We start from the raw sequence: 25,453 nt of genomic DNA, 5'->3' as shown, positions 1-25,453 counted from the left end.
CCAGCCTAATGCTGAGATGTAGTGGCGCATCTGCAGATATGCAAACCGATCTGCTTCTGTGAGTCCAAACTCCTGCTGCAGTTCTACAAAGGGCGCGCTTTCCCTTCGTCCGACACCAGCTGATAGACGTACTGTATCCCAAACTTCCACCAGCGATGAAATGCCACTGAAGTAGATCACTCTGGGAAATCTGGGTTATGAAACAGTGGCAAGAAAGGGGTAGCCTTCCAGTCAAATCTGTCTCACTTGCAGAGCCACTTCCAAGCCGCCCTTGCTGCTGCAACTAGTGGGTTCTGTTCTTTCCCTGTACCTAGTCCCCCTCCTGGGGCATGTAACCTCCATCCTAAGTGTATAATAGGGACAAGAGCCCTCTCCAGTTCTAGTGCTGAAAAATCCCCCGCTCCCACCAGCCAGTCTCTGATATGTCGCATGGAACATGCTATTGTGAGATACAGGGTATGATACATACCTGTAGCAGTTGTTCTCCGAGGACAGCAGGCTGATTGTTCTCACGACTGGGTTGACGTCCGCGGCAGCCCCCACCAACCGGAAAAAGCTTCGCGGGACGGTCGGCACGCAGGGCACGCCCACCGCGCATGCGCGGCCGTCTTCCCGCCCGTGCGCGACCGCTCCCGCCAGTTGAATGACAAGCAATAAAGTATAAAACACAACTCCAAAGGGGAGGAGGGAGGGTAGGTGAGAACAATCAGCCTGCTGTCCTCGGAGAACAACTGCTACAGGTATGTATCATACCCTTTCTCCGAGGACAAGCAGGCTGCTTGTTCTCACGACTGGGGTATCCCTAGCTCTCAGGCTCACTCAAAACAAGAACCCAGGTCAATGGAACCTCGCAACGGCGAGGAAACAACAGAAATTGACCTACGAAGAACAACTAACTGAGAGTGCAGCCTGACCAGAATAAATTCGGGTCCTGGAGGGTGGAGTTGGATTACACCCCAAACAGATTCTGCAGCACCGACTGCCCGAACCGACTATCGCGTCGGGTATCCTGCTGGAGGCAGTAATGAGATGTGAATGTGTGGACAGATGACCACGTCGCAGCCTTGCAGATCTCTTCAATAGTGGCTGACTTCAAGTGGGCCACCGACGCTGCCATGGCTCTGACACTATGAGCCGTGACATGACCCTCAAGAGTCAGCCCAGCCTGGGCGTAAGTGAAGGAAATGCAATCTGCTAGCCAATTAGAGATGGTGCGTTTCCCGACAGCGACCCCTAGCCTGTTAGGGTCGAAAGAAATAAACAATTGGGCGGACTGTCTGTTGGGCTGTGTCCGCTCCAAGTAGAAGGCCAATGCTCTCTTGCAGTCCAATGTGTGCAACTGACGTTCAGCAGGGCGGGTATGCGGCCTGGGGAAGAATGTTGGCAAGACAATTGACTGGTTAAGATGGAACTCCGACACCACCTTCGGCAGGAACTTTGGGTGAGTGCGGAGCACTACTCTGTTGTGATGAAATTTAGTATATGGAGCATGAGCTACTAGGGCTTGAAGCTCACTGACCCTACGAGCTGAAGTAACTGCCACCAAGAAAATGACCTTCCAGGTCAAGTACTTCAGATGGCAGGTATTCAGTGGCTCAAAAGGAGGTTTCATCAGCTGGGTGAGGACGACGTTGAGATCCCATGACACAGTAGGAGGCTTGATAGGGGGCTTTGACAAAAGCAAGCCTCTCATGAATCGAACGACTAAAGGCTCTCCAGAGATGGCTTTACCTTCCACACGATAATGGTAAGCACTAATCGCACTAAGGTGATTCCTTACTGAGTTGGTCTTGAGGCCAGACTCTGATAAGTGCAGAAGGTATTCAAGCAGGTTCTGTGCAGGGCAAGAACGAGGTTCTAGGGCCATGCTCTCACACCACACGACAAACCTCCTCCACTTGAAAAAGTAACTCTTTTTAGTGGAATCCTTCCTAGAGGCAAGCAAGACCCGGGAGACACCCTCAGACAGACCCAACGCAGTGAAGTCTACGCCCTCAACATCCAGGCCGTGAGAGCCAGAGACTGAAGGTTGGGGTGCAGCAACGCTCCGTCGTTCTGCGAAATGAGAGTCGGAAAACACTCCAATCTCCACGGTTCTTCGGAGGACAACTCCAGAAGAAGAGGGAACCAGATCTGACGGGGCCAAAAGGGCGCTATCAGAATCATGGTGCCGCGGTCTTGCTTGAGCTTCAGTAAGGTCTTCCCCACCAAAGGTATGGGAGGATAAGCATACAGGAGGCCGGTCCCCCAATGGAGGAGAAAGGCATCCGACGCTAGCCTGCCGTGTGCCTGAAGTCTGGAACAGAACAGAGGCAGCTTGTGGTTGGTCTGAGAGGCGAAAAGGTCCACCGAGGGGGTGCCCCACGCTCGGAAGATCTTGCGTACCACTCTGGCATGGAGCGACCACTCGTGCGGTTGCATGACTCTGCTCAGTCTGTCGGCCAGACTGTTGTTTACGCCTGCCAGGTATGTGGCTTGGAGGAGCATGCCGAACCGACACGCCCAACGCCACATCCCGACGGCCTCCTGGCACAGGGGGCGAGATCCGGTGCCCCCCTGCTTGTTGACGTAATACATTGCAACCTGATTGTCTGTCCGAATTTGGATAATTTGACAGGACAGCCGATCTCTGAAAGCCTTCAGTGCGTTCCAGATCGCTCGGAGCTCCAGGAGGTTGATCTGCAGATCCTTTTCCTGGAGGGACCACAGACCCTGAGTGTGGAGCCCATCGACATGGGCTCCCCACCCCAGGCGAGATGCATCCGTCGTCAGCACTTTCGTGGGCTGCGGAATTTGGAATGGACGTCCCAGGGTCAAATTGGTCCGGATGGTCCACCAGAGCAGTGAAGTGCGACAACTGGTGGAGAGGCGGATGACATCTTCTAGATTCCCGGTGGCTTGGAACCACTGGGAAGCTAGGGTCCATTGAGCAGATCTCATGTGAAGACGAGCCATGGGAGTCACATGAACTGTGGAGGCCATATGACCCAGAAGTCTCAACATCTGCCGAGCTGTGATCTGCTGAGACGCTCTGGTCTGCGAAGCCAGGGCCAAGAGATTGGTGGCCCTCGCTTCGGGAAGGTAGGCCTGAGCTGTCTGGGAATTCAGCAGCGCTCCTATGAATTCCAGAGATTGAGTTGGCTGGAGATGGGACTTTGGGTAATTTATCACAAACCCCAGCAGCTCCAGAAGTTGAATAGTGCACTGCATGGACCGGAGGGCTCCTGCCTCCGAGGTGTTCTTGACCAGCCAATCGTCGAGATATGGGAACACGTGCACTCCCAGCTTGCGTAGGTAGGCCGCTACCACCACGAGGCACTTTGTAAACACTCGTGGGGCAGAGGCGAGCCCAAAGGGCAGCACACAATACTGAAAGTGCCGTGCGCCCAGGCGGAATCTGAGATACTGTCTGTGAGCTGGCAGTATCGGGATGTGAGTGTATGCGTCCTTTAAATCCAGGGAACATAGCCAATCGTTTTTCTGAATCATTGGCAGAAGGGTGCCCAAGGAAAGCATCCTGAACTTTTCTTTGACCAGGAATTTGTTCAGGCCTCTCAGGTCTAGGATGGGACGCATCCCCCCTGTTTTCTTTTCCACAAGGAAGTACCTGGAATAGAATCCCTGCCCTTCCTGCCCGGGTGGTACGGGCTCGACCGCATTGGCGCTGAGAAGGGCGGAGAGTTCCTCTGCAAGTACCTGCTTGTGATGGGAGCTGAAAGACTGAGCTCCTGGAGGACAATTTGGAGGCAGGGAGGCCAAATTCAGGGCGTATCCGCACCGCACTATTTGGAGAACCCACTGGTCGGAGGTTATGAGAGGCCACCTTTGGTGAAAAAATTTTAACCTCCCTCCGACCGGCAGATCGTCCGGTACGGACACTTGTAGGGCGGCTATGTTCCCGTGGATCCAGTCAAAAGCCCGTCCCCGGCTTTTGCTGTGGAGGCGCAGGGGGCTGCTTAGGCGCACGCTGTTGACGAGAACGAGCGCGCTGGGGCTGTCCCTGTGCCTGACGAGGCCTTCGGGCCGGCTGGTTGTACCTACGCTTTGCAAAAGAATAGGGTGCAGCCTGCCGTGCCCGGGAAAAAACGCCCACCCGTGGGGGCGGGTGCTGAAGGCGCCCGGTGGGAGAGCTTGTCGAGAGCGGTTTCCCGCTGATGCAGTTGGTCCACCATCTGCTCGACCTTCTCACCGAAAATGTTATCCCCCCGGCAAGGGACGTCAGCCAGTCTCTGCTGGGTGCGGTTGTCCAGGTCAGAGGCACGCAGCCATGAGAGCCTGCGCATCACTATACCTTGGGCCGCAGCACGAGATGCCACGTCACAGGTGTCAAAAATCCCCCTGGACAGGAACTTTCTGCACGCCTTCAGCTGCCTGACCACCTCCTGATAAGGCCTGGACTGCTCCGGCGGGAGCTTATCGACCAGGTCTGCCAGCTGTTGCACATTGGTCCGCATGTGGATGCTCATATAGAGCAGGTAAGATTGGATGCGGGTCACGAGCATGGAGGACTGGTAGGCCTTCCTCCCAAATGAGTCCAGAGTGCGAGACTCCCGCCCCGGGGGCGCCGAGGCGGTATCCCTCGAACTCCGTGCCCTCTTGAGAGCAGAATCCACGACCGCTGAGTCATGGGGCAACTGGGGCCGCATGAGCTCTGGGTCAGAGTGGATCCTGTACTGGGACTCTGCTTTCTTGGGAATGGTGGGATTAGTTAATGGTCGCACCCAGTTCCGGAGCAGCGTCTCCTTCAGGACATTGTGCAGCGGTACCGTGGAGGACTCTCTAGGTGGTGATGGATAGTCGAGGACCTCGAGCATCTCGGCCCTCGGCTCTTCCACAGAGACCACGGGAAAGGGAATGCTTATAGACATATCCCGCACAAAGGAGGCAAAGGAGAGACTCTCAGGAGGTGAGAGCTTCCTCTCCGGTGACGGCGTGGGGTCCGAGGGAAGGCCCGTAGACTCCTCTGAGGAGAAATATCTCGGGTCCTCCTCTTCCCCCCACGAGTCCTCATCCTCGGTATCGGACATTAGCTCATGTAGCTGAGTCCGGTACCGGGCCCGGCTCGACGTCGAGGCACCGAGGCCTCGGTGTCGTCGAGCGGTGGACTCCCGCGCCGGCGGGGACGGAGCTCCCTCCATCGACGTCGACGGGGACTCCACCTGCGTGGCTGTCGAGACCGGCACCGCAAGCGGCGGCGGTGTCGACTGCCCCGGCGCCGGGCTAGAGCTCGCCGGCGCCACAGTCATCGGCGCCGAGGGCGCAAGCACCCCCGGCGCCGGCACAGCCTGGCGCATCAGCCCTTCCAGGAGCCCCGGAAGGATGGCTCTGAGGCACTCGTCCAGGCCCGCTGCCGAGAAAGGCGGTGGGGCCGGTAAGGGTGTCGGTGCCAGAAGCTGCTGGGGGCCAGGAGACGGCACCGAGGTGCCGGAACCCCGACGCGTCGGTACCTCCACCACCGACGGAGATCTCTCCTCTCTGTGATGACGCTTCGGCGTCGACTCCTCTTCAGGCACCGAGGGCTCCCGGTGACGGCGCTTCTTGTCCTTCTTCCGGTGCACGTCACCGGTGCCGGAGGGCATGGAGGAGGAGGAGGTCGATCCCCCTCGGTCTCGAGGTACCGGGTCCGACAGGGTTCGGTCCCGTGGCTCACGAGTTGAGGGAGTGACCGGGGCCGACTGCCCACGCGGTCTCTCTACCCCACTCTCGCCGGCGGACCGGCGGGCCGACGGGACCTGTTCTCCTGGGGTCGCTGCCATCGGTGCCGATGTCTCGGGCATCGATACCGGTACCGAAGAACCGGCCTTCGATACCGATGCCGTCGAGGTCGACGTCGAGGGGCCGGCGCAAGTTCCAAAAAGACGGTCCCGCAGAACTTGCCTCGCAACCTGAGTCCGTTTCCGGAGACCGAGACACAAAGCACACGACTTGAGATTGTGCTCCGGCCCGAGGCACTGGAGGCACCAAGCGTGGGTGTCGGTCTGCGAGATCGGCCGGCCGCAGCGACCACACTTTTTAAATCCACTCGGGACCTTCGAGGACATCGACGGAAAAATCGCGTCGGCGAAGTCAAAGTCGGCAATGGTGGCTAAAATCACACCACGAAAATTGAAACCGACCGAGCGGCCACTAGGCCGCAACGAGGCGTCCCCGCTAGAAAGCGAGGGAAAAGGGAGGAGCGCGTGCTCCACACGCGCAAAATTCTTTTTTTTTTTTTTGGATAACAAAACGAAACGAAAGAAGAAGAGGCCGAAAAGGCCAAGAGCGACGACCCGCGTAAACGCGGTCGAAAATTCCGGCGGCTGAAACGAGAGAGTTGCAAAAACACGACTCTCTCAGTCGCGGAAAAAAAGTAACTGGCGGGAGCGGTCGCGCACGGGCGGGAAGACGGCCGCGCATGCGCGGTGGGCGTGCCCTGCGTGCCGACCGTCCCGCGAAGCTTTTTCCGGTTGGTGGGGGCTGCCGCGGACGTCAACCCAGTCGTGAGAACAAGCAGCCTGCTTGTCCTCGGAGAACATATATTAAGCAGCCCCCCCCCCCCCCCCCCCCCCTGCGGCCTTGGTTTCTGTATAACCTGGATTGGGAGCCTAGGTCTCTTCCCGTTCCACAAAAAGGTCTGCATGGAACGATGCAGCGTCCGCTCTTCCCCCCTTTTCAGGTATAGTGGCAACATCTGAAACAGATATAGCCATTTGGGGGCTATCATCATGTTAAACAGGCCTATGCGTCCCGAGAGAGATAAAGGGCAGGCTCCCCACAATTTCAACAAACGCCTAGTGGTGGCCATTAGGGGTCTTATGTTTGCCTCATATAGTGTCTCCATGGTTCTGGGGATAATCACCCCTAAATATCGGAGCTTACCATCCGCCCACTGTAAGGGAAAATGACCTCGCCATTCTGATTCCAGCTTGTCATCTAGAGCCAATGCCATTGATTTTGACATGTTAAGCATGTATCCTGAAAGATCACCATAGTCAGTAATAGTGTGTAGAAGGTGCCCCAAAGAGATCTGCGGATCACCATCACATCATCCGCATAGGCTAGTACCTTTAGCTCCCTCCCACCGACCCTAATCCCCTTTATGCTGTCCTGTGCGCGGATCTTCATTAACAGAGGTTCTAGCGTTAGCAGAAAAAGTAGCGGGGATAAAGGGCAACCCTGGCAAGTGCCTCTACCGATGTCAAATCCTGTAGTTTGAACCCCATTGACCCGAATCATAGCTTGTGGTTGCATATAAAGTGTTTCTATGGCGCCAAGAAACCACCCACTTAGCCCTATGCCTTTCAAAGTTTCAAACATAAATGGCCATTCTACCTGGTCAAATGCGCGTTCTGCGTCCAGGCTCACCACCAATCTCTGTTCACCAAGATATGGGTTAGCTAACATTGTAAGAATCAATCTGCATGTGTTCAACACCGACTGGCGGCCCCGGACAAAACCCGCTTGGTCCTCTTTAACGAGACTCGACATCAGTGGTGCTAATCTCTCTGCTAGTATACGGGGATAACAGTTTGATCTCTACATTGATCAGAGAGATAGGTCCATAAGAGTTGGGTTGCAGCAGGTCTCTGTCTTTTTTGGGGATCAAGCTAATTAACGCCGTATTGGCATGTGGAGGGAAGTGTCCTGTCTCCACCACGGTGTTAAGGTACTCGGTCAGTGGCCCTACAATCTGTGCGCTAAGCAATTTATAGAACTCTCCGGAGAGACCATCTGGTCCTGGCGATGAGTATAACTTCAGCGCACCGATCGCCTTTTGTAACTCTTTAGCCGATATCGGAGCATTGAGGGCAAGTAATTGGGCTTCGGGTATTCTCTCTAGTCCTACATCTTTCAGGTACTGCTGTATGGCTTCTCGTGTTCCTACCCTCTCCCGTTTTCCTTGGTACAGGGTGGTAATGTGTTGATGGAAAGTCTGCGCGATCTCATGCAGGTCATGTGTTATTCCCCCCGTCGATGTACGAAGCGCCGTGATGAAGTGGGCTTTTCGCGTGCCTTTCACGAGTCTGGCAACCATCCCTCCCGCCTTGTCTATTTGTGTAGCTTGTATTTCTTGTACAGGAGGGATCTCGTTACCCGTTCATGCAACAAACTATTAAGTGCCACCCTGGTGGACGTAAGTATTTCATAGTTTGCCTGGGTCTGTGTTCTAACATATGTTCGCCTTGCTGCTCTGAGCTGTCGTTCTAAAGCTACAACCCCTTGGGCAATTTGCTGGTTCCGTTTACTGACGTAAGCGATAATCTCGCCCCGGAGCACAGCCTTGGCCGTGGACCAGAACAGGACTACATCCTCTAGATGTTGCTGATTATGTGAAACAAACGCCTCCCATTTCTTTTGTAGATACATGGTGAAGTCTTTGGAGGGAGACCAGTAGGCAGGGAATCTCCACCCCGGCGGCTGACTAAAAAATGAAGTTGGTTTCGAGATCTACCCATAGAAAAGAAAATTATAAAAAGCGCTAAAATTTGTCTCCCAGCGGGACAACTCAAAACTGAACAGAACAGTTGATAGGAGGGAGAGCTGGTGAAAAAACAATATTCAAAAGTAGGCCAAACTGGACCAGGGGTTCCAAAGAAACTGCTCCTAACACCAACAAAAAAAAAAAAAAAAAAGGTCTAAACGTATTGCTAAGATAGAAGCAGTTCCAGCTTCTGCAGCACAATATCTTTGCTATAGTGAAGGAGAGCAGTTAAGGCATTGTATCTCCCCTCACCTCTATTCTCCCAGTCAGATATGCAGAGAAACACATAAGCATGCACACATACACAGTGGTTGGAAATAATTCCATAAGGCATGTTCTACAGGCCTTCCCCATTGCTAACAATGAGGGCTGCCGCTTAGTAATTCAGATGTGCATTTCAATTTTTGTTGTAAATTCTACTGTGAAACCCAGTGACTGAACCATATAGCTTTAACGGTTGCTATGTGTACTACCCTGCTGTTGTGGGGTAAAGGGTACCCCGAGGTTAATCCATAAAATCTATCCTTTGAAAACCGGTTGACTATGAATCTAATGGTCCGATATATCACGTCATTTATTCTTCTTTCCAAACCAACAACAAGCTTGAGCACTGCTCCTTTCAAACTACTTCTTCCCCTCTCCTTCGTCAGGTAATTGGCAGACAGGTTGGAAAGAATTTCAGCAGCCACATTCTACCTGCTTTCCTCTTTTCAACTGTATTTTTTGACCCAAACAATTTCCTTTCTGCTTCTCTGCACATCCAACTCTTAGTAGCATGAAGTGGCATTTGCACCTACTCAGTCAATTCCCCTATTTTTAATAGCCTGCCCTAGGCTGGGAGACAACTTATTCCCTCCAAAACACAATGAACTAGCAACCCTAATTACAACCCAAGTGCTGCTACCGAACAACGGCTAGTAGACCATCCTGACCCCTGCACCCACAGAATCTCCAGCCAACCCAGAGAGTTGAACACGTGCAGCAGGGTTTCATTCCTGAGCAACGGTTGACACTCACTCAGCCTACAGCTACAGATCAGTCTTCATTATCAAATCCCAACAAGGTGTATTTACCTCTATAGCCTTTTTGGCTTTTTTGGGAGCAGGTTCTTCTATAGTCTCATCTCCCAAAGCAGCTGCAGCCAGGGCCTCCCGCTTTCTCTTCTCTTGTTTCGTTTTCTTTCTCTCTCTCTTTGCTAGCTTCTTCTTGATTTCTGCTGCCACCTCAGTTGCCTGTAATTAAGTTACCACAGGAACTAATATTCTGGTAATTACTAGGAGAACATATGCTGTAGTTCACATTTCATGTACCAATACAGTGATATTGCACAGATGGTGGCCTCAGTGCCGGACGATACATCAATACATGCCAGCTTTTATAGGCAGTAATTTAATATCTTCTCCCAATCCAACCGAGGGAAGGACCCAGGAATTATAGCATCAGTTTAAAGAAGTGCAAATAAATTTTATTTGCAAATATTTAAACTCAAGCTAGACATCTGTTGGATCAGCCTCATTAAATCAGTTTTTACCTCCAGCATTCTTGTCAGGAGTGAGGTGTACATCATCTCCAACAGCCCAGCAGACAGACAAGCTAGTAGGGTGAGGAAATCTGGAAACCTTGTCCCATGGGGGAAAAACCCCTTCAAACAAACCTAGATGGCTACTGTATAAAGTTACGATTCAAAACTGTAAAAAACGAGTCTCAAAAATTCACCAATTAGTAGTGTAAATCATACCACGGCACTCCTCCCAAAGCACAGGGTTTTACCTCCACTAAGGCCTCCTTCATAACATCAATGTTCTTCCGAGGTGCCTCTCCTGTTTCATAAAAAGCCAGGCGTTCTTCTACCTGTTCTCGCAATTTGTCACCAAACACACTAGTAGGAACTTCTGCAAAATATTAATAAAAAAAACCATAACAGCATGAAACTGCCGCAAAATATTAATTAAAAAAAAACCATAACACAGCATGAAACTGCCAACTGAAGCCTCAACTGTAGAAAAAAATATATATATACCCCATTATGCTTTATAGCCATCTACAATGCAGTTATTGGAGGACTATAAACAGTACAGAAATTTAGTCAAAAGTTAGATATATCTTGCATTTAGACCATCCACACAACTGGGGATGTTGCTTTCTAGAGGCAGAGAACTTGCAGCTTTGACTAAGATTTGTACTAACTTATAAAACACAAGATTTTACGCCACATTAGCTCTTTCTAGGTTCTCAGCATGTACAAAGAAATATGATCTATGACACGCCCTAATGCACTACTAAGACAATACACCAAAAGTATTATGACAGATCTCTACAAAGAGTTTCTGCATCCTGATCTTTCAGTGTGGTACTCTATTTTTATCTACTAGTATAAATAAAGTCTTATTTTTTTTAAAGCATGCCTCTACTGATTTTTTTCCCCAGTACACTTAACTAGGTCCAAGTTTCAAATATCCCTGCTCCAAAACCCATTTTGTTATTGTTGCTCATTCTGACAAATTGTCCTTTTAATGAGACAATTGACACTTGAAATGTGGTGACTGCTTCCAGCTCTGCTCAGCAAAACACTGTCAACACTCACTACTGGTGAAATACTGTTGACGAAAAATAATTTCCCATCATTGCAGAAGCTGGAAATATTAATGATCCGTTTTTGGCACTCAAACCAATTCCATACACCATTCCAAATACAAACCCATTGTGTCCCTTCTAACTTTACTGCATCAGAGCCACAACCAGGCCATCTGCACACTAGTTTTTCAAGTGTTGACAGTTGGTAATTAGCCCAAGTCAATTTCATATTCTTACCAGAGAAGCAATCTATTCTTGATGCGATGGTACATTTGTTGGCGAGGTACCGGGAAATTCTGCCCTTGTTCTTTGCAGCTGCTCTTCCAATGAAGGTAGAGTGAAATATCAGACCATATTTAGGAGTGTTTCCCCTTGTCTTCAGTGCCCTATAATAAATAGTTTATAAGAGAAATCACCACCGCTGCGACACCTATTCAGCAGTGGCTGATCAGGAAGGAAACAACAGTGCCGTCATACAATTCTTACTTTATTGCCCACCCCCAACCCTGTAAACAAAAAATTCTAACCTGCTTTTTAATGGTAAGGCAGACCTCTTATAGGCACCAAGAGAAAACACGAGACTAAAAGGAAAGCGCAGTGGTCGCTCAGAGTCTGGGGCTGGTCATATCAACCACGTAGCTGCTGCAGACTCTGCAAGTGCTGACGTGTCAAAGCCAGTCTCCCAGGGACCTGCCATCACCACGACCACCATGCAGTTGTACCTGAAAAGGGCTTTCTCTGCACCTAGTATCTGTACTGTTGATGCTGGATACTTTGCCAAGTTGGTTAAGCTGCCTGCATGGGAGATCAAACGGGCTCCAACCTAGGAGTACAGACCAGAAAGAAAAATCAAATTATTGGAACTAGATTAGATGCTATCACTAAAAAAAAATGTGTGTGAACAGAGTTCTTAAAAACCAGAACAAGGATTTGTGTTAAGTAGTTCTCTCAAGAGGAAATATTGAAATCTGTCCACACAAGGACAAAGACTGCATATACTTTATACCTGGAAGCTACACAACAGGTTTAGAACATACATAAGAACATAACAGTAGCCATACTGGGTCAGACCAATGGTCCATCTAGCCCAGTATCCCATTTCCAACAGTGGCCAAGCCAGATGATAAGTAACTGGCAGAAACCCCAATTGTGGCAACACTCCATGCTACCAATCCCAGAGCAAGCAGTTGCTTCCCATGTCTGTCTGAATAGCAGACTATGGCCTTTCCTCAAGGAACTTGTCCAAACCTTTTTAAAACCCAGATACACTAAACCGCTACCACATCCTCCAGTGAAGAGTTCCAGAGCTTTAACTATTAGTATTTCCATGTAACCGAGTGTCCCCTAGGCTTTGTACTTTTGGAATGAGTTATTCGATTTACTCGTTCTACACCACTCAGGATTTTGCAGACCTCAACCATGCCTCCCTTCATTTTAACCTCTTTAGCCTTTCCTCATGAGAGGAGTTCCACCCCCTTTATCATTTTGGTCGCTCTTCTTTGAACCCTTCCTAATTCCACCATTATCTTTTTTTGAGATACAGTGACCAGCACTAAACATTGCACCACAGAGCAATACAGAGGCATTATAATATTTTTAGTCTTATTCATCATCCCTTTCCTAGCAACCTGTTTGCTTTTTTGGCCGCCACAAATTGAGCAGAAGATGTAAATGTGCTTGGACAAGCTCCAAGAGGAAAAGTTCATAAGTGGTTACTAGCCAGGGAGAGTTGGACAGCCACAAGGAATAATCTACTTTGGGGATCTCCTAGGTACTTCCTAACAATCTGGACTGGCCACTGTCAAGAGACAAGACGCTGCAATGGAAGCGAATTTTATAAGATATGTTTTTCAACTCTGTCTTCAACCGAAAGTAACTTTTCTTGTAAATACAAAAAACAAGTTGGAATGCAGAAGATAAGACAGCTCTAATTTGGTATGTGAAGGGGAGGATGGCATTTGTTTTCGGAAGTCCAGCTTGGCCACCTGGGCTTGGGAAAAAGCATGTGACCATGTTCCCACAGACCTAAGCAGAGATGCATTCTGTAAATTTTCCTTAGCTCTGGGCATGGGCTCAGAGCCTAATAAAAAGCGAGGCCTTGTCACAGCAGTGGGAGCTCACCTGTGAGTAACGTACAGACTGCACAGAGGATCTGTTCCTGGTCTAAAAAAAAACAGCTCCTGGCTTTCACTGTAATGGGTCCCCCCAGCTGATAAAGAGCCTGGATGATGGAGACCAGTGATGATGTATGTATATATTGCTTCTTTTCCTGGTCTAAGAACTCTTGGCATTGCTTAGATGTAGAGACCAATCCTATATAATAATTCTCACCTCCAACAGGATGTGCTTTGGGACCGTGCCTGCCGGAAGTGGAATGCTAGGCAGGCACGCACTGACCTCAGTGACAGACAATTTGGCAAAGCAAAACAATCTGAGTGCTGGCCATTAGGACACAGGGTTGATAAGAGTTTTAAAAGACTGAAGGAACCGAAAGTGTTAAATGGGGGAGGGGGGGAGTTCTGAACGACTGAAAGACGAACATTTGGGAAAGGAAAACAAACAATCTCAATGCTGGCCATTAGCACACAGGGTACATAGGACAGTTTTAAAAGACTGAAGGAACCAAAAGTGTTCGGGGGGGGGGGGGGGGGCAAGTTCTGAATGAATGAAAGAAATGAAAATTTACGAGAGGAACACAATCTGAATGCCGGGCATTTGTACACAGGGTAGATAGGACACTTTTTTTTAAAAATGAAGGACGTGAAAGTATTACATCTTGGGGGAGGGGTGATGAGGAAAGCGGTGGGGTATCCGGATACTGGGCATTAGGGCCACGGGGGTAGACTTTTGAAAGCCTTAAGGAACCCAAAGTGTGGAAAGGAGGAGGAAAAGGAGGGGAGGGAACTGGGTGAGGAGCATTAGGAACAGGGGAGGGGGCCCTGTCACACACACTCATTCTCACACACACACTGTCACACAGACAGTCTCACTCTGTCACACACCCGCACATTCACTCTGGCTCTCTCTCTCTCTCAAACATACACACTCCCAGGAAAACCTTGCTAGCGCCCGTTTCATTCGTTCCAGAAACGGGCCTTTTTTTTTTACTAGTAATGTAATAATTTTTTATACTGCTAATCATTGTATATATCCTAATCATTGTAGAATTTAGCTCCTCTAATAAAGGTTTTCATTTACTTATTACGAATCCAAAAGAATCCACAATAGTCTGTATCAGTGAGACAGGCTGTAAATCCATAGCAGTTCAGATGCTAGACTCAGATCTTTGGTCTGACATAGCCATGCTGTTACAGAACAGCACTTAATAAATGCATGTGTGGGAGGGAGGGGGGGGGGGGTCCTCCCTTTCACTATAAAATACATCCCTGCTGTATTTAGGCACCTACAGTTGCACCAGGTCTACAGCAGGTGTAACTGCAGATGCATAATCATTAGGCACGCCTAAACCAGGTTATACTAGTATTCTATAATGGAATGTGGGTGCCCAGGTGCCATTATACAACAGACTCCTACATACAGCCTCAGGGCACCTAAATGGAGGTGCACAGTTGGAGAATTGCCCCCTACTTTTCCTTCTCTGACCTAGCATACAGCCCTAGAAATAGGTTTCAAGGCAGCATGCTGATTTTCAGCAACACTAAAAGTGAACAGTTTTTAGACACTCAATGAATGTAAAAATAGCTTGGAAAAACTGTCCCCTGAAAGATCTGTTTCCTGTTCAAGCAGTTGAAAAAACAACCTACCACTATACTCATGGCTGACAAAGCAAAGATACTTACCAGTAGCAGGTATTCTCCGAGGACAGCAGACTATATATTCTCACATTTGGGTAATGCAGTCCGGAGCTTGTATCAAGTTTTTTTTACAGAGCTCTTTTGGAGCTTGAGTCACGCTCCACTATGCACGCGCTAGTGCTGTCCTGCCTGCCACATAGACATAGGACCAACAATACAATAGCATAAGAGAAAAAGGACAACTCCAGGGGAGGTGGGAGGGTATGTGAGAAGATACAGCCTGCTGTCCTAGGTCAGACCATAGATAAACCTGAAACCACATGTAAATCATCAAAAGTGTAACCTGGGACAGAATAAAAATGGCCCTAGGCGGGTAGAGTTGGATTCTAGAACCTAAACTAATGCTGCAGTATTATCTATCCAAATCGACTGTTACGTTGGGCATGCTGCTTGAAGCAGGAATAAGACGCGTAGAATGAACACCACATAGCAGCCTAGCAAATTTAACCCAATGGAGGCTAACGACTCAGCCATGGCTCTGACATTTTGAGCCTTAAGAGGATCCTCCTGTGCAGCCCAAAACTGGGTGTAAAGAAAAGAAAGTAAGCTGGTGGCCAATTAGAAATTGTGCATTTCCTGATGGCAACCTATATCTGGTTGGGATGAAAAGGAAACGAAGTTGGGGAGATAGGCGTGGCTGCTCCAAGAAAAAGGCCAATGCACGCTTGCAGTCCAGGGAATACAGTGTGTGTTCGCCAGGTGCCTAAGACTGTGGGAAGGATATAGGCAAGACAATCAACTGACGTAAATAGAACCCCGACATAAGCTGAGATAGGAACTCAAGGTACATGGACAGAACCACTCTACTGCGATGAAATTTAGGGTAAAGTGAAACTGCCACCAGGGCCTGAAGTTCACTAACCCTGCAAGCTGAAGGAACAGCCACCAAAAACAAGACCATCCAGGTCAAGCAAGACAAAAGGACAGGAAAACAAGTGGCTGAAAAGGAGCACTTATCAATTGGGGAGATCAATATTGAGACCCTATTAACACATATGGAGGTATGACTGGGGGCTGTGACAAAAGCAAAGCACTCATGAAGTTAACAACTAGAGGCTGTGAAGAGATGAGTATCCCCTACATGAAGAAGAGAAGCACTGAGTATACAGAGGTGAACCCCCACCGAGCTGGGTTCAGACAAAACTCAGAAAGATGTAGAATGTATGCCATCAGGGCCTGTGCAGGGCAAAAGAGAGAATCTAGGGCCCACCCGCACACCAGACAGCAAACCTCCTCCGTTGGAAAGAGGAACACCTCTTAGTAGAAGCTCCCCTGAAAGTGAGCAAGACGCAAGGAAGCTAATGTGAAGCCCTGAACATCCAGATAGTGAAGGTCAGAGACTGGAGGATGGGATGTAGAAGAGACCCCTCTTTCTGTGTGATGAGGATGTGAACACTTCAAGCTCCATGATTCTCAGAAGGCGAACTCCAGACGAAGAGAAAGTCAGATCTGCAGAGACCAGGAAGAAACTAACAGAATTGCGGTCCTGCCTGCGTGGAAGCAGAATCTGCCCTATAAGAGATGAGAGGATATGAATACAGAATACCGTCCCCCAAGGAAGGCAACCGACAGTAGGATGTTGCGGGCCTGGAGCAGAACTGAGGGACGGCATGATTGACTTGAGTGGCCAAGAGATCCATCGAAGAGGTACCCCATAGTTGAAAGATCTCACAGACAGCGCCCATGTTAAGAAGCCAATTGTGTGGGCGCACAACCATGCACAGTTTGGCTGCCAGGCTATTGAATTCATCTGCCAGATGAGCGGCTCTGAGCAGCAGTCCTGAACTGACTTGCCTCCTGTCACATCCAGACGGCTCCCAGACAGGGTAATATACTGCAATGTGATTGTGCGTGTGAGCAAGTACAAAATGGCTGAAATTTTGTAGAGTGGTCCAGATTGCCCGGAGTTCTAAAAGGGTGAGAGAGAGAGCAGTCTCCTAGGCTGACCAAGCACCTTGAGTGTGAAGCCTGGCTAAAGGAACTTCCCGCCCTAGGTGAGATCAGTCACCATCAGCACCCCCTGCTAGGCTTGAAAAGGCAGTCCCAGAGGGCAATCCACCAGAGTCCACCAATGCAGAGAGTAAACAAGCTGTGGGGGAAACTTGGATGACATCATCCAGGGTCCCCATAGCCTGACAACTCTAGGATCCACTGGGCAGTTCCCACGTGAAAACGAGACATGGGTGTTGCATGGATGGTGGAGGCCACGTGATTAAAATAACCAACATCTGCCGAGGTGCGACCTGCTGATGGGCTCATATCCGAGTGGCAAGATAGACAAGAGCATTCACCCCCGGCACGGGAAGAAACACCTGATGAGTATCCAATAGGATTCCAATGATTTCCAAATGGAAGATGGGAAGCAGAAGGGACTGGGGATAGTTGAAACCAATCTCAGTAGGTCCAACACCCAGAAAGTTCTCCAAATGGACTCCTAAGCACTGATCATTGGTGTGATCTGCACCAGCCAAGCCAGAAATGGCTCCCAATAAGCGCAGGGATGCAGTGAGTACCGCTAGAAACTTGGTGAATACCTTCGGAGCTGACATGAAGCCAAAAGGCAGCATGTGGTACATTGACACCTTTGGGGACCGAATGCCCCGGTGCTCCCACACTGTGCATCGAGGGAGATTGATGCCAGGCTTCCATGATCCTTGGTACTGAGTCGCCCCAGGTTGGTGCAGACATCAGTTGGTTCGGGGGGGGGGGGGCTCACATAGACACGTCAACACGGCTTCAAAAAAATTCTATATGAGCTACTCTGGCTAACTGGGTTCTGGCTTGTAACTGAACACACAGAACACAGTTAGACGGGGTATGTTCAGACCCCAAACATAAAAAAAATAAGTGGCTGTGCACCAGAAACAGCGTGAAGTGAAGAAAAATGGAAAGACGCAAAGCACCATTTGTTCTGTCCTCTGACAGCCTTGCACTAGTTTATGTGATTCTAAAATGTGTGTAATGCTTTTACTGTTATTCTCATTTCTAAGGACTTTCACTGCTGCAGTTTCCACTGCAAAGATAAGGGAGCAATGCATTGTGTGTAATGTAGTTCACAGGCGATGCAGCCACACTTGCTTATCTGTATAAGAACTGGTATCATTGGTTGTGCTACTGCCTAGACCTCTTCTCTCTCAGCCAAGCTTGGCTCCTGTGTCTACTTGCTATCATTTCCTGGTCAGTCTTACTATCTCTGTCCTGAGAGGTCAGCCAGGTATGACCTTTCCCTCCAAATCGAGAGCCATCCTCTAGGACCACCCCTTGCTACCCGATGGCATGCTCTGTCCCCATTGGTCTTTACCTGCTCCTCCCTGAGCCTGTGTGAGGCTTCAAGACATCTTTGTCCCTTCAGCCATGAGGCATTCACCATCTTGTTTCAGACAGCACTGTCCTGCTGAAACTCCCTGCAATAAAGTTTTTTTTTTTACCTTGAAATTATCTCCTCCCTAATGAGATATCGCACATTCCAGTCACCCAGCTCTGAGATACTTCTATCTGCTCAACTATTTCTCACCTCCATTGAAACAGCTCTCAGAATTACAGAGTCTCTGTGCCCTGGGTCAGCACTTCTGAACATCTGACTTGATTAAATTATCTGTGATTTACTCAAATAAGAGAGGCCTATTGAGCGCAGTAAATAAAGGAAAAAAAATATAAAATCAAATGGGAAGAAATTGACGAAGCACAGAAGAAAGAAAAGAAAAGGGGAACAAAAAGAAGCTCTGTTGAACTGAACCAGTAGCTGTGACAAGGAAAAACACGTCCTCTCCTCACAGGGAGAAGGGGGGAAGAGAGAGAGAGAGAGAAGACTGTTGGTCCTGAGCTTGCACAGTGGGCAGGAAGGCACTCACACATGCTCAACGGAGCGCGACTAGTGCGCCAAACAGCTCTGTAAAACGTTTGATGCAAGCTCTGGACCAGGTAATGCAGACCGCATTACCCACATGTGAGAATATTAGCCTGCTTGTCCTCGGAGAAATGAGTATTATGAATAGCTAGCAGGATATAAATCCCAGTAGGCAATGCATCTGCCTGAAGCACAGATCAGGAGAGAGAGTATTTCTGCATCGATGCTTCTCAGTGGATTGACAGATTTACTCTAGACATCATTTCTGTGTCAGGGACTTTGCATTGTTCCCGAACCTAAGCACAACGCTGTGCACACATGTAAGTTCATGAATGAGGACTAGTAGTGTTAGCAACTGAATATGTTGGGGGTATAAATGAACAGATCAACAACATGCACTTACCACTTCCCCAATGAGGGCTGACAGACTGGGGGCGACCTGGTTCATTTTGGAGCGGAGATACTCCTGTAGCTCCTTCCTGTATTCTGACAGCGAGATCACACGGTTGGAGAAGCTCTCAATGTTAATTAGATCTATGGGAGAGATATCCATTCCTACATAACAAAAAAACAAAACAGTAGGAAAAGCAACTGAATCAGAAGACTACATTATTTCACTATATCCATTGTGGCTCTGCATAAAAAAAGTTAGTAGTCTTTCATACTGATTTAATTTTAAATAAAGAACCAAATTTTTGTACTGTGAACAAAACTGAAAATTTAACTAGTTCCCTGAAATGGAACTAATGCACTTCAAGAAAGGGATGGGACTTTATACACCGCCTTTCTGTGGTTTTTGCAAATACATTCAAAAAACGGTTTACATATTATATACAGGTACTCATTTGTACCTGGGGCAATGGACTTGCCCAGAGTCACAAGAATCTGCAGTGGGAATCAAACCCAGTTCCTCAGGGTCAAAGTCCGCTGTACTAACCACTAGGCTACTCCTTCACTCACCAAACAGAACCTTGGTAAGCTGAATGTGTAATACAAGTTACAGAAACTGACCCATTGATGAGCGCGAGGCATCCAGAACGGCTTGGGCTTTTCCACCATCCATCAAAATTTCTTCCATCCCCTCCAGCTTCTCCTCATTCAGCTCCTTGCGGTTGCCAATATACTTGGCCATTCGGCAGTAGGTGTAGTTATCACTCACAATCTTGATCAGTTCTGGAAAGTGATAGCCATACCATTCTCTGCATACAGGCAAAAGAGGAATCCAAAGATTCAGATTTCCATAAAAACAAAGCAAAGACTTACTCAACACACAGTTGAGCAATGAACAGAAGCAACAAGTCACCCTTCAAAGCAACCACGATTACAGCCATCATGGCAGTTCTCCTTTAAATATATTATGAACCAATCTTAACAGCCCGACACCTGGCTCACTGCATTTAAATCAATTCTTGTATGTTTCTACCAGTGGCGTAGCTACGTGGGGCCTGAGGGGGCCCCCGTAGATTCCAGCCTGGACCCCCCTCCCGGCAAACCCGCCCACCTTCACTTTTGCTGGCGGGGGACCCCACTCCCCGCCAGCTGACGTCTTCTCCATCCTGCTCCTGCTGTTGCATGCATTGCTGACGTCCTGCACGTTGTACGTGCGACGTCAGACTCAGAGAACAGAACTCTGTTCTGACGTCCTGTACGTACAACGTGCAGGACGTCAGCAATGCATGCAACAGGAGCAGGATGGAGAGGACGTCGGCTGGCGGGGAGTGGGGTCCCACGCCAGCAAAAGTGAAGGTAGGTGGCGGCGGGGGAGGGTTCGCGGCGGGAGGGGGTCAGAAAAGACGTGGCGAGCGGCAATGCTGGTGGTGGTGGGGGGCGGCGCCGGGGGGAGGGCTAAAATGTGCCCCCTCCCCTCGGGCTTTGGACCCCCCTCCCACGGAAGTCTGGCTACGCCCCTGGTTTCTACTACTACTACTACTACTTTCTATAACGCTACAAGACGTACGCAGCGCTGTACACTTGAACATGAAGAGACAGTCCCTGCTCGACAGAGCTTGCAATCTAATTAGGACAGACAAAAGTGGTAAAACGAATTATACAGTACAGTAGAAAAATAAAAAGGGTTGTGGTGAACAACACTTCTATTATTTTATTTACATATATAACTGAGTTATTTGGGTCTACTAACTACCTTTATGAAGAGATTCACCCAATTAGATTGTTTCCCTGATGACAATGCAATCTGAGTAACTGCATTCTCAGCTGCGGTGTAGTCAGGGAGAGATGCTTTTCCTCCTCTTTCTATACAGTCAATGCAGGGATACACTGCCTGTGGTAAGCACTGGGAGGGAAGAGCTGGGAGAAAACTGCAAGCAACAGCTGCCTAAAGAATAAGAAATCCATGAAAGCATACCCCTCCCCCCCAAAAAAAAATAAAAATAAAAATTGTCATCTGGCAACTTACAGGCTCTTGCTGCTCTAAGACTTATAACCTGACAATCTCAAATACAATGAGAAGTGAACTTCACTGAAAAGGGTAATAGTCACTCCAAAACACTGCAGAACAAATTCTGACTAGGAGTAACCATTTGGCCTGAACTGGTTGCTAGTGAAACAAGGGTGATTTTTTTTTATGTCACCCTATACTGAAGTATCACTTTAGCTTCACACTGGGGTTCCTTATGAGGCAAACTGCTCATTAAGATCTTATCAGATTCGTTTATCCAGTATACCAAAGGCAATTTTTTGTTGTATGGGTCCACTTTGTGAATATGTTGCCCCAGAAATTAAGGGAAGAGAATCAATACTTGCATTTTTGTAAAATACACCTTTTAAAGCCTGGTATCTGGCTGTTTTTGATCGTTTCATGTTTTTAATGTGTATATGTATATGATATTAAGTACTATATGACACGGTGATGTTTAGTAATTCATTTAAGCTACCACTGTAAAATAAAATGTATTGTGACAAAAAAAAAAAAAAGACTCCTTAAGAAGCAAATACAAGCGTATGAATTCACCTGACTCTCATTGAAAAGGTGTTGATGTCCTTGTCAAGTTGGTCTAGTAAGCTAATGGACTGGATGATCATGTTGTCTACTCTGTTGACATTGAACTTCACTTTGGCTCGAGAGTAGCTGTGCCCAAGACCCAACTGAGCCTTGGAAGCAGACTGAGCATTTAAACCCTTCACCAGACTGTGAAAATGCAGGCGGATTCCTGTGGAAGAAAGAAGTAGTAATTTTCTCTACTGTCCTTCAAACATAACTGTTTAAGTGATTAAATTCAGGTTTCTCCAAAGTAAAATTATGTATCATACCTGATAATTTTCTTTCCATTAATCATAGCAGATCAATCCATAGACTGGTGGGTTGTGTCCATCTACCAGCAGATGGAGCAATCTTTTGCCTCCCTATATGTGGTCATGTGCGGCCGGAAACTCCTCAGTATGTCGATATCAAAGCTCCATCCGCAGGACTCAGCACTTAGAGAATTACACCCACAAAAGGGACACTCTGCCCAGCTCACCACCGCCGAAGCGGGGGAGGGGAATCCGTCCAGCTCATCCCCGTGAAGCAGGGGAGGACACCACACCTGCTGATGCGGGGGGGGGGGGGGGGGGGGGGATCTGGCTTATCCTGCTACCGCAACCGCAGGAGGAGCTGGCTGACCCTAACACCGCTGAAGCGGGAGGGATACAAAGCTACCCCACTACCGCACGAAGCGGGGGGGGGGGGGGAGCGCCGGCATAATTTAGTTATCAATCCAACCACCGTCGCCACAGGGGGAGAGGAATGCAGCAGCTCACTGTAACACAAAATCGTTTCAACTCAAGGAAAATCCAATTGGAAGAACTTGAACGCAAAGTCCTCCTGAACAGGAACTGAAGACTAAACCTGAAATATAACCAGAACAAAAACAATACAGATGTCTGGGCGGGGCTATGGATTGATCTGCTATGATTAATGAAAAGAAAATTATCAGGTATGATACATAATTTTACCTTCCATCAAGCAGATCAATCCATAGACTGGTGGGATGTACCGAAGCAGTACTCACCCAGGACGGGACATGGAAATCCCTGAACGTAACACTGAAGCTCCAAACTGGGCCTCGGCCCGAGCAGCCACATTCAAGCGGTAATGTCGTGAGAAGGTATGAGCAGACACCCAAGTTGCCACTCTACAAATCTCTTCCAAGGAGACGGATCTGCCAGAGGCCGCCTGTGCTCTGGTAGAGTGCGCCTTCAGCTGAATAGGCGGAAGTTTCCCTGCAGCCACATAAGCTGCCGCAATCGTCTCCTTGACCCAACGTGCCATAGTAGGCTTAGATGCCTGCAGACCCTTAGGAGGGCCTGCGAACAACACAAACAGGTGATCCAACTTCCGGAAGTCATTGGTCACTTCCAAGTATCTGATGATGACTCGTCACACATCCAGACATTTGAGAGCAGGGTACTCCTCTGGGTAATCCTCCCTATGAAAGGAGGGTAGACAAAGCTTCTGATTCACACGGAAGCGAGAAACAACCTTGGGCAGAAAGGAAGGCACTGGGCGAATCGACACTCCTGCCTCAGTGAACCGCAGTAACGGCTCTCGACACGAGAGTGCCTGGAGCTCGGAAACTCTTCTGGCTGAAATGATAGCCACCAAAAAGACCACTTTCAACCTCAGGTCCTTCAGCGATGTCCTCGGTAAGGGCTCAAAGGGCAGCTTCTGCAAGGCCCGTAGCACTAGACTGAGATTCCACGTAGGCACTATCTCGTGCAGAGGAGGGCACAGGTGATAACATAGTAACATAGTAGATGACGGCAGAAAAGACCTGCATGGTCCATCCAGTCTGCCCAAGACAAACTCATATGTGTATACCTTACCTTGAATTTGTACCTGTCCTTTTCAGGGCACAGACCATATAAGTCTGCACAGCAGTATTTCCCGCCTCCCAACCACCAGTCCCGCCTCCCATCACAGGCTCTGGTACAGACCGTATAAGTCTGCCCTCCCCTATCCTCGCCTCCCAACCACCACCCCCTCTTCCCCCCAACTGCTCCGCCACCCAATTTCAGCTAAGCTTCTGAGGATCCATTCCTTCTGCACAGGATTCCTCTATGCATATCCCACGCATGTTTGAACTCTGTTACCGTTTTCATCTCCACCACCTCCCGCGGGAGGGCATTCCAAGCGTCCACCACCCTCTCAGTGAAAAAATACTTCCCGATATCTTTCCTGAGTCTGCCCCCCTTCAATCTCATTTCATGTCCTCTCGTTCTACCGCCTTCCCATCTCTGGAAAAGATTTGTTTGCGGATTAATACCTTTCAAATATTTGAACGTCTGTATCATATCACCCCTGTTCCTCCTTTCCTCCAGGGTGTACATGTTCAGGTCAGCAAGCCTCTCTTCATACGTCTTGGAACGTAAATCCCATACCATCCTCGTAGCTTTTCTTTGCACCGCTTCCATTTTTTTAACATCCTTTGCAAGATACGGCCTCCAAAACTGAACACAATACTCCAGGTGGGGCCTCACCAACGTCTTATACAGGGGCATTAAAACCTCTTTTCTTCTGCTAGTCACTCCTCTCTCTATACAGCCTAGCAATCTTCTAGCTACTGCCACCGCCTTGTCGCACTGTTTCGTCGCCTTCAGGTCCTCAGATACTATCACCCCAAGATCCCTCTCCCCGTCCGTGCCTATCAGACTCTCCCCGCCTAACACATACGTCTCCCTTGGATTTCTACTCCCTAAGTGCATCACTTTGCATTTCTTCGCATTGAATTTTAATTGCCAAACGTTAGACCATTCTTCTAGCTTCTTCAGATCTTTTTTCATGTTTTCCACACCCTCCGGGGTGTCCACTCTGTTGGAAATCTTGGTGTCATCCGCAAAAAGGCAAACTTTACCTTGTAACCCTTCGGCAATGTCACTCACAAATATATTGAACAGAATGAGTTTCCAGCTTCTTCCCTATCCCCACTTTTGTGAAGAGGGACCACCTCCGCCGTTCTCCAATCCCTCGGAAACTCCCTTGAGGAACCACACCACATCTGGTTGCGAAGCACCCTTCAACCACATCTGGCTGCGAAGCACCCTTCAAACAGCTCCTGAAGCAAGCTAGAGCCGCCACCTGGACTTTCAGCGAACTGAGCAACAGGCCTTTCTCCAGACCCTCTTGCAGGAACGCCAACATTGAAGATATTGGAGCAGTAAAAGGCGATAAGAGCCTGCCTCACACCACGATGCAAAGGTACGCCAAACCCTTAAGTAGTAGAAGTAGAGCGCTTCCTCGCTCTCAGCATAGTGGCGATGACCTTGTCTGAGAAGCCCTTCTTCCTCAGCCGCTTCCATTCAATAGCCAGGCCAGGCCATAAGACCAAAGGGGGAGGGATCCTCCATCACCATGGGACCCTGATGCAAGAGGCCCCGCTCCGCTGGCAGCCTCAGAGGGCCGTCCACTGACAGCCTGATGAAGTCCGCATACCAGGGGCGTCTGGGCCAATCCGGACCCACCAGGATCACCCGGCCCGGATGCTTCGCCACCCGGCCTAGAACTCTGCCCATCATGGGCCAGGGCGGGAACACGTAGAGAAGCTCCTGTGCCGGCCACTGCCGGAGAAGACCATCGACTCCCAGAGATCGAGGGTCCCGTCCTCTGCTGAAGAACAGCGGCACTTGGCCGAGGACGCCATCAGATCCAGGCTCGGCTGGCCCCAGCGCTTCGTGATGTCCAAGAACGCCCGAGCCAACAGCTGACACTCTCCGGGATCCAAAGTATGGCGACTGAGAAAGTCCGCCTTGACATTCATG

At 49.1% G+C, this 25,453-nt stretch overlaps 1 protein-coding gene and 3 non-coding genes across 5 annotated transcripts in view; all 4 read right to left on the bottom strand.

Moving 5' to 3' along the window:
* NOP56 (NOP56 ribonucleoprotein) overlaps positions 1-25,453 on the bottom strand; it is a 46,896-nt gene that overhangs the window by 4,286 nt on the left and 17,157 nt on the right. For both annotated transcript variants that reach the window (XM_030190917.1, XM_030190918.1), the window contains exons 5-11: positions 21,669-21,867; positions 19,709-19,896; positions 19,101-19,252; positions 11,758-11,858; positions 11,273-11,421; positions 10,232-10,353; positions 9,535-9,693 (exon numbers count right to left, since the gene is read on the bottom strand). In XM_030190917.1, the coding sequence (XP_030046777.1) occupies positions 9,535-9,693; positions 10,232-10,353; positions 11,273-11,421; positions 11,758-11,858; positions 19,101-19,252; positions 19,709-19,896; positions 21,669-21,867 (1,070 nt within the window). The remainder of the gene's footprint in view (positions 1-9,534; positions 9,694-10,231; positions 10,354-11,272; positions 11,422-11,757; positions 11,859-19,100; positions 19,253-19,708; positions 19,897-21,668; positions 21,868-25,453) is intronic.
* On the bottom strand, positions 9,965-10,033 carry LOC115463924. Its single transcript, XR_003941181.1, has one exon. It is a non-coding gene; the product is annotated as a small nucleolar RNA SNORD57 (small nucleolar RNA).
* On the bottom strand, positions 11,017-11,091 carry LOC115463925. The gene has a single exon (XR_003941182.1). It is a non-coding gene; the product is annotated as a small nucleolar RNA SNORD56 (small nucleolar RNA).
* LOC115463939 lies at positions 20,866-21,000 on the bottom strand. The gene has a single exon (XR_003941196.1). It is a non-coding gene; the product is annotated as a small nucleolar RNA SNORA51 (small nucleolar RNA).

Source organism: Microcaecilia unicolor, chromosome 2, assembly GCF_901765095.1.
Source record: "Microcaecilia unicolor chromosome 2, aMicUni1.1, whole genome shotgun sequence".
NCBI classification, from domain to species: Eukaryota; Metazoa; Chordata; class Amphibia; order Gymnophiona; family Siphonopidae; genus Microcaecilia; species Microcaecilia unicolor.
Note: the sequence above shows the minus strand (reverse complement) of the source record. Positions and strands in the feature narration are given on the sequence as shown.